The sequence below is a fragment of the Emydura macquarii genome, unplaced genomic scaffold (genome assembly GCF_026122565.2).
Source record: "Emydura macquarii macquarii isolate MOO-44397 ecotype Brisbane River unplaced genomic scaffold, CSIRO-AGI_Emac_v2 contig_2636, whole genome shotgun sequence".
NCBI lineage: Eukaryota > Metazoa > Chordata > Testudines > Chelidae > Emydura > Emydura macquarii.
In genome coordinates this window covers 24,728,991-24,742,727 of record NW_027132773.1, presented here as the reverse complement: position 1 = coordinate 24,742,727, position 13,737 = coordinate 24,728,991, and the positions used below count along the sequence as shown (strand labels likewise).

The 13,737-nt window shown below is 40.6% G+C and overlaps 1 protein-coding gene across 1 annotated transcript in view; it reads left to right on the top strand.

The window, feature by feature from the left end:
* The window catches only part of POT1 (protection of telomeres 1), a 160,012-nt gene that overhangs the window by 119,755 nt on the left and 26,520 nt on the right, over positions 1 to 13,737 (top strand). The window contains exons 11-14 of the mRNA XM_067564316.1: positions 2,887 to 3,050; positions 3,830 to 3,918; positions 10,809 to 10,850; positions 12,160 to 12,316. Coding sequence (XP_067420417.1) covers positions 2,887 to 3,050; positions 3,830 to 3,918; positions 10,809 to 10,850; positions 12,160 to 12,316 — 452 coding nt within the window. The remainder of the gene's footprint in view (positions 1 to 2,886; positions 3,051 to 3,829; positions 3,919 to 10,808; positions 10,851 to 12,159; positions 12,317 to 13,737) is intronic.

Genomic DNA, 13,737 nt, shown 5'->3' with positions numbered 1-13,737 from the left:
TCATTAATGAAACAGATTTGCCAATTATTATTGATTTATTTGAAGACACATTCCAGGAATGAAGGGTAACAATATCTCTTAGTTAACAGGCTAGTCTACAAAAAGACTACTAAGAGATCCAGCAAAAACACGGTGATCAGCTGTTCAGTTTTAAATCTAGCAGATAATTTAAGACCCTGTTTAGAACAGTCTAAACTCTAAGAAAAGCCACCCAGATTGGAATCTACCTTCATTGTCATTGGTATCCAAGTGCACCTGGAATTAAATAACCACTGACTTTTCAAATACCATTCCTAAAACTGGAGGTTTGAAAGTAAGCAGGCAACCTCTTCACTTGCTTTATTAATAAAAGGAATGATCCCAGAATTTAAAGATAGTTGGACCTTTACCATTTGCTTAGTAAAGTGTTGATAATACCTGGCAGTAATGATAGCTGACTTGCAAATCTCAAGTGACCAAGATGGAAAAACAACTGGTTAGCCTCACAGGAAACTCAGAAGATCATAGACGTTCTAGTCAGAGGCTGTTAGCAATCATAGCTTTCATAATCAAAAGCTCCAAAAAGACATGTCTGCTCTGTTTATGCCAATTGAATTTGAAGAGTGTGATTTTTATTAAAATTATTTGATGGTGTTTCTAAATTATCAGTATCCTGAGGCGGCAGTTGATGGTTTGGAAATAACATAAGCACTATGTTTGTTGGTTTGTTTTGTAATTTTTAAAGATTTGAATAGCTTTGCTTTCAGCCTTCACATTGCACCCATCAAGTCTACCATTCATGCTATTGGAAAAATCATCATCTTTATTCACTGCTCCACCCCCTGTGTGCATATGTATTGCTCTCTTGAAAATTTGCACTGACTTCTGATCTTCATCTACATCAAGCTCAAATTCTTTAACCTCCTCTTCAAAGTTCTGCACAGTATGGCTCCTAACTACATCTCCTTTCCTCCACCGATGTTCTGCCAATTCACCACATTTCCGTGCTCCCTTGTTGTCCTCCTCACAAACAACTTGCCTTCTGTCATATTCTCCATATTCCAGGAATGCCCTCCAAGATGCTTTGCACCTTGCAGACTCTCCTCCTCTTAAATCTGTCTTACAAGACACATTTGTTTTGGTTAGCCCCTCTCCACCTTGGGACTGGTTCTGTGCTTGGACAATGGCTAGTCTCCCATTGATTTTTAGAGGTGCAGGCATTATCTTCAGCCCCTTCCCTCTTGCTCCCTCAAACCTTAAATATTTGTCATCTAAGAGAACAAATGCAAAGCACGTAATCATACATTTTTATTTTTAAAAATAATTATCTAGGTTTGTAAGTAACAAAAGGTGTCTCATGTTCTGTGACTGAACCAACTGTCATGTAAAACATATGGCTATAAAAATAATGGGCCAAATCATTAGTTAATATATGTTAATTATTAGTTAAGACATATGTCCATTGGCTTCAGAGGAGTTTTTCCAGTCTACGCTAGCTGAGGATCTGGCCCAATAAGTACTTTGAGTGTACTTAAGAAATTGCTGCTAGTGTAGGAGATTGTAACTGTGTTTAAACCAGTCAGGCAAAACAGAATTTTTTAAGTGTGATCACTGCAATATTGAAGTTAATCCAGTGTGAATTTAGAGTCTTCTGTAATTTACATAAATAAATCATGTTTCAGAGGTACTTAGACCAAATATAAATCCAGATTATTAAATGTTTGCAACTTGAAAAAAGGCTGGGTAACTATCAACCTATCAACTGAATCCTGGCTGATGTTTTTCAACAAGGATCTGGTTAACAGTAAATTATATTCAGAAATCATTATAATAGGTTAAAAGGAATCTAACAGCATAGTTAAACCCCCAAATTTGCCCCTTATGAAAAAATTGCCATAATTTTTATTACAATAAAAATAATCATTATGAAAATATGCGAAATACCAGTAATCCTTTGAGACCGCCTTTGTCTTTGAAGTCATCTTCGTAAATAGACTTAAAATTATCTTTGTAATTTGGCAAGACTGTAGAACTGATTCTGTGAACAAGATAGGGGAATACTCTACCTACTGTTGACCCATGGAGAGAAAGTCTGGCAGAGTTAAGAGTAGTGTTAAAAGTTGGGAGCTATGAAAAATCTTGGTTCTTTGGTGCCCCAAAGTATATTTTCTATTCTTTGAACAATAAAATATGGTGAGGCATGAATTTTATTTTATTAATTTACTCTCAGGGTATGTCTACACTGATGGCGGCAAAGTCACCACTGTCAGATTGACCTATCTGGATCGACTGAGTGGTCAGTGAAGACCCACTCAGTCGATCCAGAAGTCGACGCAGTAAAACCACCCCTCAAGTGGTGAAGCACTGCGTCAATGGGAACACAGTTCCCGTCGGTGCAGTGCAGTGAAGACGCCACGCAGAAGAGGAGCAAAGTAGTCGACAGGAGTTACACAAGCTATGCAGAGTAGCTTGCGTAACTCCTGTCGACTGCCGCCGAATCACCCGGTAAATGTAGACCAGGGCTCAGTGTTGTGGTGGACAGGAGGCCAAATACTGAGTGCTATCCAATGAACCATGTGTACATGAAAATTACAACACAGTGCTGTCTCTGGAGAGCCTTACTGCATTATAAAAATGTATTCTGTCTTTCCCAGGAGGAAGTACCTGGGCTTATTTGCTTTGTAGCAGCAACTTTGGCTGCTTAGAGAGCAGACTTGATAAACTTTGCAGGAAGCCAGATCCAGTCTTCCTTAACTATTTGAACAATTGTACATCAGCTTAACATTGGGAAGAGGTGGAGTAAAAGTAAACAAGGGGATCGATCCTCAGGGTTCATAGGCTTTTTCTAGGAAGAAAAGCATGGTAATTCTATTCATTTTGTTTTATGAAATCATGTTGTTTGTTTAGGTTGGAAGCTTTCTGAGAATTTACAGTCTGCATTCAAAACGAGCCAGTGCTGAGAACCAGCCTGATGTTTCCTTTATAGAATTTCATCTTCACGGTGGCACCTGTTACGGACGAGGAATTAGGGTCCTGCCAGAAAATAACCCAGATGTTAAAGTACTAAAAGCGTAAGTTCTGTAAATAATCCTTGAGATTTGTCTGGAAGTTTTAAATGCAAAATTTTAGAACTTTAGTTCCAGTGAACATGAAGCTATTTATATTTGTAACTACTTTGTAAGTACTTACTTTACCTGTAAGCCTCCAGCACTTCTGGAGGGGATGGGTATGTGAGGATTAAATTTTCCAATTATATTATAAGAGGAGTTTTGATAAACAAATTATAATTGTCCAAGTTATGATGTGGCTAGGCTACCAGGTGTTGTAAACATAATACTCCTTCAAAAAGTGTCATGCGATCTTTTAATAATGAAGGTGCCAATTCAGCAAAGTATTTAAGCACTTACTTCACTTTAGGAATGTGCTTAGGTCTTATTGAAGTCAGTGAGGTTTAAGAACATGTTAAAAGCATGGCACATCAAGAAATATTATTGAATTGGGGCTCATAGACAAAGAATAGCTAAGTGATTAAGGTCTTAATTTTATATTTCATCAGAAAGTCTGCACTTCCAGCAGCACAGTTCTCTCTCTTTGCACTATATTGGATATTGGTTCAAGCAGTGATTCAGAGAGGAGAGTCCCCCTACTAAGCCTTCAATAAACATTGCCTGTATCCCTTGTATTTTTTTTTTCTGTTTTTTGTCTGTACAAGAGTTTCTATTATATCTAAACATTGTACCTGGACTCTGTGTGAAGGAAAGTTTCACATCTTTCATATCTTTAAGATCTATTGAAAACCACAAAAAATGTATGTATTCATATCTTTAAGATCTTTATTCTCTCCATATAGATTCATGGATTCTGTGACTCTCACAGAGCGTCAAAACATGGAGAGCGTTTCTTCAATGGAATTGGATAGCACTTTTGACAATCTATCATGTAAGAGCAATTGGAAATTGATTCCTTCTTGCTACATAAAAATCGTTCTTTGAGTGCTTGCTCATGTCAATTCCATTCTAGGGTTTGTGCTTGCCCACATGCACAGTTACCAGAATTTTTTCCTCTTAACAGTACCCATAGGGTCGTCTCTGGTGCCCTCTGGAGCCCTGTGCTTATGCCACAGTATATGAGGCACCGCTGGCCCTTCGCCCTCTCAGTTCCTTCTTTCCATCAGATGGTTGCTGGAACCCATCTCTCACTTGCATCGCAAGTGTTTAGCTAACCTTTAGCAGTTGTTTAATTTAAGTTTTCTTCTATATAGTTAGTACAGAGTTAGTCTTAGTAAGTCCAGTTGAGGACTCACCCCACAGCCGGGCATGCCCCATTCCCCAGGGTTTAAACCTTGTGCATCCTGCAACAAGCCCTTCCTGCTCAGCAACCCCCATGACAGCTGCCTGAAGTGTCTGAAGGAAAAGCACAGGAAAGACAAGTGCAAGATTTGTAAGGGCTTTAAGCTACAAATGAAAAAAGATGGGGAGATACAGCTGAAGGCCCTTTAAGGAGGCGGCACTTGAATCGGCTTACAAGCCATCCCGTGATGAATCAACACTTAGCACGGCAGCCTCGGTGCAGAGCACCCCACTGGCACCGAGCTCTTCACGGCACTGCTCCACTTTTCCATCCTCAAGAAAGGGCAGAAGAAACAGCGCATAGAGAGAGGTCGGTCCCCGGAACTGAAGAAGCCAAAAAATGTATCGCTCAGTGCAGGACCTTTGTCAGGCCAGCTGCCTGAATCGAGTCTCTGTCTAAGGCACAGACACCCTCAAGGGAGCCATCCTAGACTCCTGCGAGTGTAAAGGGGCCCCTCCAATTGGCCATCCCGTCAACCCCAGAGGTGTTCCAGGAAGCCAGAGACCTAATGGCCCTATGGTGCCTCCAACCCAGAGACTGCCTCCAGCGTCGGAGAGAGGGAAAGCTCCAGTGTCAAGGGGGGAACTGACGATGGGCCCCCCGTAGCACTCAACCCACTCGACATTGCCAGAACCACATTCAACGGTGCGGAAGAGGTCTCCACCCTCACAGCACTGGTCGCAGAGATCACTCTTGCGGTCTCCCACATCGAGACGCTCACCCCGATCTGAGCGGCACTGATCGTGTACTCCGCGGCACCAGTCCCCATCATCCCAGCACCAATCTCCGTAATCCTGACACTGTTCCTTAATGTTGCGGCAACGAACCCAGGGTGCCTGGCACCGATCCCCGGCATCCCGATCCCCAACACTCCGTTGGGGCTCCATTACTCCTGAGGCTCGAGGTACAGGTCCCTCCTCTAGATGTGTAGTCCCCCCATGGATGGGGGTCATGGAGGAGGTTCCTCGAGACTTGAGATGGAAGGTGTTTTACTCCTGGTGTTTCCTAATCCCAAAGGCCAGAGAGAGCCTTCGGCCCATTCTGGACCTGCATCACCTGAACAGCTATCTGAAGAAACTGAGGTTCCATGTGGTTTCCCTGGCCTCCATCATTCCATCCCTGAATTCAGGGACTGGTATGCCACCCTTGATTTAAAGAAGGCTTACTTTTACATTTCTATCTTCCATGGCCACAGAAGATTTCTCAGATTTATTGTAAATCAGTGCCACTACCAATTCACCACTCTTCTCTTTGGCCTGTCCATAGCTTCCTGGGTTTTCACTTGTACCTCAACGACTGGCTGATCAAGGATTGGTCAGAGGCTTACGTACAGAGCAGCATCCACATGGTCCAAGCCACCTTCTGAGCTCTGGGCCTGTTGATAAACAAGCAAAAGTCTACCCTTATTCCAGTCCAGAGAATAGAATTTATTGGGGCAATCCTCGAATCGACACAAGCCAGAGTCTTCCTTCTGCAGTTCCAATTCCAGACTATGTCGGACCTGATAACTATGATCATGTTCCACCCAATTATGACAGCCCAAGTTTGCCTCAAACTCCTGGGGCATATGGCCGCTTGCACTTACGTGGTTCACCATGCAAGGCTGCACCTCAGACCCCTGCAGATGTGGCTAACAGTTTACTCCCCAAACAGACACCACTTGGACTCAGTACTCACTGTTCCATCTGTGGTCCTCACTTCTCTGAACTAGTGGAAGGAATCAAGGTTGGTAATGATGGAGATACCCATTGTTGCATCCCAGCTGTCAGTGTCCCTAGTCTTGGATGCATCAGACCTCGGTTGGGGAGCCCACTTCAAGAGACTCAGGACTCAGGGCTTATAGTCCCAGGAAGAACTCGCTCTGCATATAAACATCAGGGAACTCAGGACTGTCCACTTAGCCTGCCAACTTCCAACTGTGCCTCCACCTGGCCTTCCTGCCAAAGATGTTTCACGGTTCGATAGCAACTGGGTTATTCTCCTGCTAATCTTCTTCCCAAAGCCTCACAAAAAATCTGAAGAATGGAGGCTTCACTCTTTGGATGTTAGGCATGTCCTAACCTTCTATATTGAGATAACTAAGTCCTTTTGCAAATCCACACAACTCTTTGTAACAGTGTAACAGTAGCAGAAAGGATGAAAGGGCTTCCAGTGTCAGCGCAAAAGATATTGTCCTGGATAACCACCTATATTCAGGCTTGCAATGAGCAGGCAAATGTCCCACCACCAGCCATTCTAACCGCGCACTCCACAAAAGCCCAGGCCTCATCAGCAGCGTTCCTTACCCGGGTCCAAATCCAGGACATCTGCAGGGCTGTAACTTGGTCATCAATGCATACCATCCACTTTGCATCCCACTTCTACCATCACCCAACAGGCTTGAGGTAAAACCAGATTTGGAAGAGCAGTATTGCAGTCAGGATGTTCATGAACTCCAAACCCACCTCCTGAGGTACTGCTTGTGAGTCACCTAATATGGAATGGACATGAGCAAGCACTTGAAGAAAAAATAGTTAATATAATAACCTTTTGTAACTTGTTCTTCAAGATGTGTTGCTCGTGTCCATTCCACAACCTACTTTCCTACCGCTCCATCAGAGTTGACCAAAAGGAACAAAGTGGATGCGTGGCTGGCGGCGCCCCACCTTATACTGGCGCATGAGTGCACAGTATCAAAGAGAGCTACAGCCGGCCTGATGGGTACCACTGAGGAAAAAATCTCTAGCAGTGGTGCACATGGTGCATACATACATAATGTGGAATGGACATGAGCAACACATCTCGAAGAACAACAGTTAACAAAGGTTAGTAACGGACTTCTTCTTTTTTTTTTTTAAAAGGAATTCAGTATATAGTTTTTTATTTTTAAAGAAGTTAGTATTTGGGGGAGAAGTTTGCAGCTACTATTGGATTCTTACTTAATGTACCTTTTAATTAGTTATCTCTTATATTAATTCCTTTTTGTGTAGAGTTGAATCCTGTAGAACTGTAACTATTTAGGAGAACCGTACTGCTGTCAGATTCCTGTGTGGTGAACACCATGTAGATAGAACCTCAGAATTGCTACAAGAGCAAGAGAAAAGGTCTTGGGTTTGTTTTAAAGCAAATTCCCTATTAGCTCTTAGGTTATGAAGTTACAGACTTTTGATGAGGTCAGGAACAATGAGAATAGTGACTAGTTTATTCCTAGAACTCAATATACCAGGCAGGAGAAGTTAATATCCAGAGCTGTTGATCAGAAAAAAAGCAAGTTTCAGTGTCCCTAAGCTTAACAGAAATGGATGTGCATAAAAGGCACCAGATATCCTATAGTGTATGGAATCTAATTGCAAAGATGTTTACAGTGATACTGTTCTTTGTTAACAAATACAGAGAACAAGTTTTGGATGAAAATGAAAGTGTAGCTCAAATGCGATAAGTAACGAACGAAAAGTTGAGGGTTGCACTAACATGCACTGTGTGAAGGTTTACACATGTAAACAGAAATCTAAGATAAATATTGTTACATATTTGTATATATAATATTGTTATATATATGTAAATGTATATAAAGGTGCCTGCACCTTATGAAGCCTTTTACTGTTAGTCTCTTTTCTTGTACAATTTGAGCAAAACCTAAAGGACTCTGAGATAATGAAAAGCAGGTCTTGCCTAAAGAATGGACTGGACCCTCCTATGGTAAGAGGCATTTTCAGATGTAGGTATTAATCTATTCTAAAGTACCTTTCATGGTTTAAAACACTTCAAGTGACACACTCATATGATAATACATTTCAGTTGTCTGTCACTGGATCATACTTGGTCTAGTTAATGGACAAACAAAAAACCTATGAAAAATAAAATAAAATACAAGGTGTTAAGTCAGGGAGCAAAACCATGGATGGATTTTTGAACGACTAGGGGATGCCATTACCACTAACAATGTAAACAGGGAGAGATTATCCATCACAACTAGAAAAATAGTTCCAGAGGGTTAGCCGTGTTAGTCTGTATACAGCAAAGACAACGAGAGTTCTGTGGCACTTTAAAGACTAACAGATTTAATATTTGGAGACATAAGCTTTTGAGAGGCTAGCTCTCTTCTTCAGATGCAGTAAAACAAAAATAGGTAACACAGAGGTATCATATAGGAATCCTAGTGCATTGAGAACAATGGGGGAGGTGGAGTCCGGTAATTAAGACCTAATGACGACCATTGAGTAGGAGGTGAGAATGGGTGGGCAAAGTAATTTACCTTCCATAGTGAGACAGCCATTCCAAGTCTCTGTTTAAACCCAGTTTGAATGTGTCAAGTTTGCAGATCATTTCTAATTCAGCAGTTTCTCTTTGAAGTCTGTTTTTGGAGTTTTTTTGGAGAAGTACAGCAACTTTCAGGTCAGAGACAGAATGCCCTGGGGAATTAAAGTGTTCTCCCACTGGTTTATGGATGTTATTATTTTTATGTCTGATTTGTGTCCATTTATCCTTGTGCGTACTGATAGTCCAGTTTGGCCAATATACATGGCAGAGGGGCACTGCTGGCACATGATGGCATATATAACATTAGTTGATATGCAGGTGAATGAGCCCCTTATGGTGTGATTGATGTGGTTAGGACCAGTGATGATGTCATTAGAGACGATGTGTGGGCAGAGCTGACAATGGGGTTTGTTGCCGGGATAGGTCCCTGGGTAGGACTTTTTGTAGGGTGTATGGTTGCTGGTGAGTATTTGCTTCAGGTTGGGGGGCTGTCTGTAAGCCAGGATGGGTCTGCCGCCCACTGCCTGAGCGAGAGATGGATAATCTGCTAGGATAGATTGTAGATCTTTTAATGATGTGCTGGAGAGATTTTAGCTGTGGGCTGTAGGTGATGGCCAGTGGGGTTCTGTTGTTTTCCTTGTTGGGTCTTTCCTGTAGTAGGTTACTTCTGGGTACCCGTCTGGCTCTGTCAATTTGTCCAGGTGGGTATTGTCTAAGGGATCAGAGCAAATCCGGTTGTATCTTAAGGCTTGGCTGTAGACAGTGGATCATGTAATGTGTTCAGGGTGGAAGCTGGAGGCATGAAGATATGCATTGCGGTCAGTTGGTTTTCGGTATAGGGTGGTATTAATGTGCCCATCCTTTATTTTTATTGTAGTGTCCAGGAAATGGATTTCTTGTGTGGTTTGGTCCAGGTTGAGGTTGATAGTGGGATGGAAATCCACCAGGATTTTAATAATTTCTGATCCCTTAGTCAGACAGATCCCTTAGACAGAGACAAACACCTACATGATCTCTATGAAACATTCCTAAAACTACAATACCCACCTGGAGAAGTAAAGAAACAATACCTACCTGGACAAATTGACAGAGCCAGACGGGTACCCAGAAGTAACCTACTACAGGAAAGACCCAACAAGGAAAACAACAGAACCCCACTGGCCATCACCTACAGCCCACAGCTAAAATCTCTCCAGCACATCATTAAAAGATCTACAACCTATCCTAGCAGATGATCCATCTCTCGCTCAGGCAGTGGGCGGCAGACCCATCCTGGCTTACAGACAGCCCCCCAACCTGAAGCAAATACTCACCAGCAACCATACACCCTACAAAAAGTCCTACCCAGGGACCTATCCCTGCAACAAACCCCATTGTCAGCTCTGCCCACACATCGTCTCTAATGACATCATCACTGGTCCTAACCACATCAATCACACCATAAGGGGCTCATTCACCTGCATATCAACTAATGTTATATATGCCATCATGTGCCAGCAGTGCCCCTCTGCCATGTACATTGGCCAAACTGGACTATCAGTACGCACAAGGATAAATGGACACAAATCAGACATAAAAATAATAACATCCATAAACCAGTGGGAGAACACTTTAATTCCCCAGGGCATTCTGTCTCTGACCTGAAAGTTGCTGTACTTCTCCAAAAAAACTCCAAAAACAGACTTCAAAGAGAAACTGCTGAATTAGAAATGATCTGCAAACTTGACACATTCAAACTGGGTTTAAACAGAGACTTGGAATGGCTGTCTCACTATGGAAGGTAAATTACTTTGCCCACCCATTCTCACCTCCTACTCAATGGTCGTCATTAGGTCTTAATTACCGGACTCCACCTCCCCCATTGTTCTCAATGCACTTGGATTCCTATATGATACCTCTGTGTTACCTATTTTTGTTTTACTGCATCTGAAGAAGAGAGCTAGCCTCTCAAAAGCTTATGTCTCCAAATATTAAATCTGTTAGTCTTTAAAGTGCCGCAGAACTAGAAAAATAGAAATTTCTCAACTGCAAATTACATCAACAAATATAAATGTAGTTTTATGTAGAGTAGCAAGTTTTCATCAATGATGGCATTAACTTTTTCCTATTAACCGAAACACAGCAATTACCTATAACTCAGAATTAATAGTAATCATACAATGTTAAGAAGTTATTAGTAGCGTTCGCTATACTTAATTAACGCAACTATTTTTCCTCCCAAATATGTCATTTCATAACAGACCAGTCATATTCAGAGAGATGTCAGCAGTTATCTGTTACAGGTAGGAAATATTTTTTATACCAAGGTGGTAGACTTCTTATAAAAAGGCTTGGAAGGATTAGAATTTTATCTGTAAATGTCAATAAATGTTGTTTTCACCATACACACAAACTGATGGGGAAAATATTTCCATTGATCAAAATTTACAGATGAGCCAAGTAACAAAAATGGTGCTTGAGAACTTTAAGTATATTTGCTTTGTATATTTTAACATGTGATACTAACACATTTTGTTTTTAATGGTTATAAAGCTATATCTTTTTGAATCATTACTGTCTGACCCCTCCCTATTGTCTGACCCTCCCCCCCATAATTTCCCATATATATGAACATTTAAAACAATAAAAATGGGAGGAAGCTTAAAAATAAACATTAATGTTATCCATCAAAATTATAAGGACATAAAAATCGAATTCTGCCAAGCCTATTTATACATAACAAGGATGGATGTTGAGATGTTAGCTTCCAAAACTGTTGAAGTAATTGTAATTGTCTAATTTCTGTTATGAATATTGTTTTTTAAGTAAGATGCATTTCAATGTAGATAAAGCCATACAACAAATTGGGCAGTTATGTCCATTGGATGCTAGTATGTTCAAGCTTTGTGTTTTTATCCTCTCAGTTGGAAATATCTTGTTCTAACCACCTTTACTGAAATAGCATATTGCTTTCATTTCATTGTATTGGTACATTTTTAAATGGGAAGAAATGTCATTTCAAAAATCATTCTGATTAAAATATGTAGGGTTGTTCCCTACCTAGAATGCTTTTCACCCAAAGTTAAATCACTACAGACTTTGGGAGCATCTTGTGTCTTAAAGGCCAAATGAACCATTTGAAATACTGCTCTTGTAAAGCTGCGATTGCAGCCACAACTACATTTCTCAAGAGTTCTGTCAGCTCAGTTGGTAGCTGTTCCTGCCACTCTTTTCATAAAAACGGACATCTGATAGCCAAAACTGGTTTAAGTGCTGTAAGACCATCATTTCATTTTGCCTAGGATTTGCAAATCTAACATTCAGTTCCATGGGAATTGGGATGGCAACCATAAACTGAGTTGCTAGAACCCTTATCAATTTTAGCTACAGCTGCACACAAGTTCTGCAAAAATAATTTCTCAAAAGTCACTTTTACAGACTTTAGGATCCAATAGAGTATCTTTTTCAAGAAAATTCTAAATTAAAAAAGAAAAGATGAAAATTCCTTAAACGCATCCCTGTGATTGTCCCATCCTCTCACGCTATTGTGCATTTTTATTGTTCCAACTACTGTTTCATTGCCTAATAGTTTGCATTTTTATTGCTTTACAGTATTAACAGATCATCAGTATTTAGCTGACACAGCACTGAATACTATTTTGAACAGCGCAGCTCCTCAACAGTATCGCATTAGAGCAAAACTGAGAACTTTTGAACCCCAGAAGCTCTATCAGTCCATTAAACTTTATTGTTCAAAATGCAACTCACTGTAAGTGTTTTAATGTTATTGTATAAAAGTTACATATTGCTCAGTATGTTTTAGGAATCTTAGATCATCTGTTAAATGTTTCCATCTTTTTTTAATACTAAAGATGAGTTGAATTTAAATCCATTTCATTTCAAGCATAGGTTTAGAAGCTTACTGAAATTAGGTGGGGGAAAACTGACCATATGGGATATGCTTACTCAGTTCTATTCAGTGGCTCCAGAATTCTCATTCTTGTTCCAGTTCCCAAATTTGGCACTCAATTTTGCGGTGGACATAAAAGCAGGATTTGCCTAACCCTACTCTTACACTTTTTTGAGATTTTTTTTTTGGCTACCTGTATTTTGACTTTTAGAATTCTAGAACGGTGGAGACTGTCAGAACAACTAGAGCCAGAGTTTGACCTTATTTTCAGTTAGTTTTATTTAAGGGGGTGAAAATACCATTTGAAAATTGTCAGATATCAATTTTGTCCTGGCAAAACTGTAAACTAAGTAAAAATTCAGGAAATCTTTGTTTCAAGAAAGTGCACTGAATGTGTTCAATAAAATTAACAAAATTTAATATTTTAATATTAGGGTATATTTTAGGGTATCATGAAGAGCAGAGTAGTCTAATGGTCTAATTGTGTGTGTGTCTGGGAGTCTTACTTCTGGGTTTTAATCCTAGCTCTCTCATGAGCTCACCATGTGGCCTTGGAAAGAGTTTTAGCTTCTCTAGGTTTCCCATCTTTAAAAGGAGTGTAAAGCCTTTCTCATAGAGGAGAGTTGTGAGGATTAATAAACTAATGTTCATTCAGGGCTGATCCTGAAAACAGATGAGCTCTCTGCCCCTGCCCAGCAAAGCACTTCAGCACATGCTTAACTTTAGAGCACTCAAATACTTAAAGTTAAGCATGTGCTGACGTGCTTTGCTGAACTGGGGGCCAGAGCACTCAGTGTCTTTCATGATTGAGCCCTCTGTGTGGTGAAAATGTAAAGCACTGAATACATTACTGTGCGGTATTTTTGGTGCTTAATGATCCTCTTGTGAGACTTTCTTTCCATGTGTTATTTATACAGAAGCTTTCAGCCCAGGGTTTACAAACTAGGCCAAATTCTGCCTTCATCTAATCAGTACATCTGTTGTCACATTTGAGACGTTACAGCCAGAGTGGGAAGTATCATCCTGTTCCTGCCTCTCCCAAAACCAGCAGAACAACTTCTCTGAAGTTCCTCTGTAAGAGGAGCTGGAAGAAGGGCATTCCATGGTGATATCAGGGGGACCCATATATTCCACTTCTCCATCTGTAAAATGGGGAATAATAGCAGCTGTCCCTACCTCACAGTGTCCCTACCTCACAGTGCTGGCATGAGGATAAATAAGATTGTGATTTGCTTTGAGATCTACTGATTAAAGTGCTATATGAGAGCTAAGTATTATTA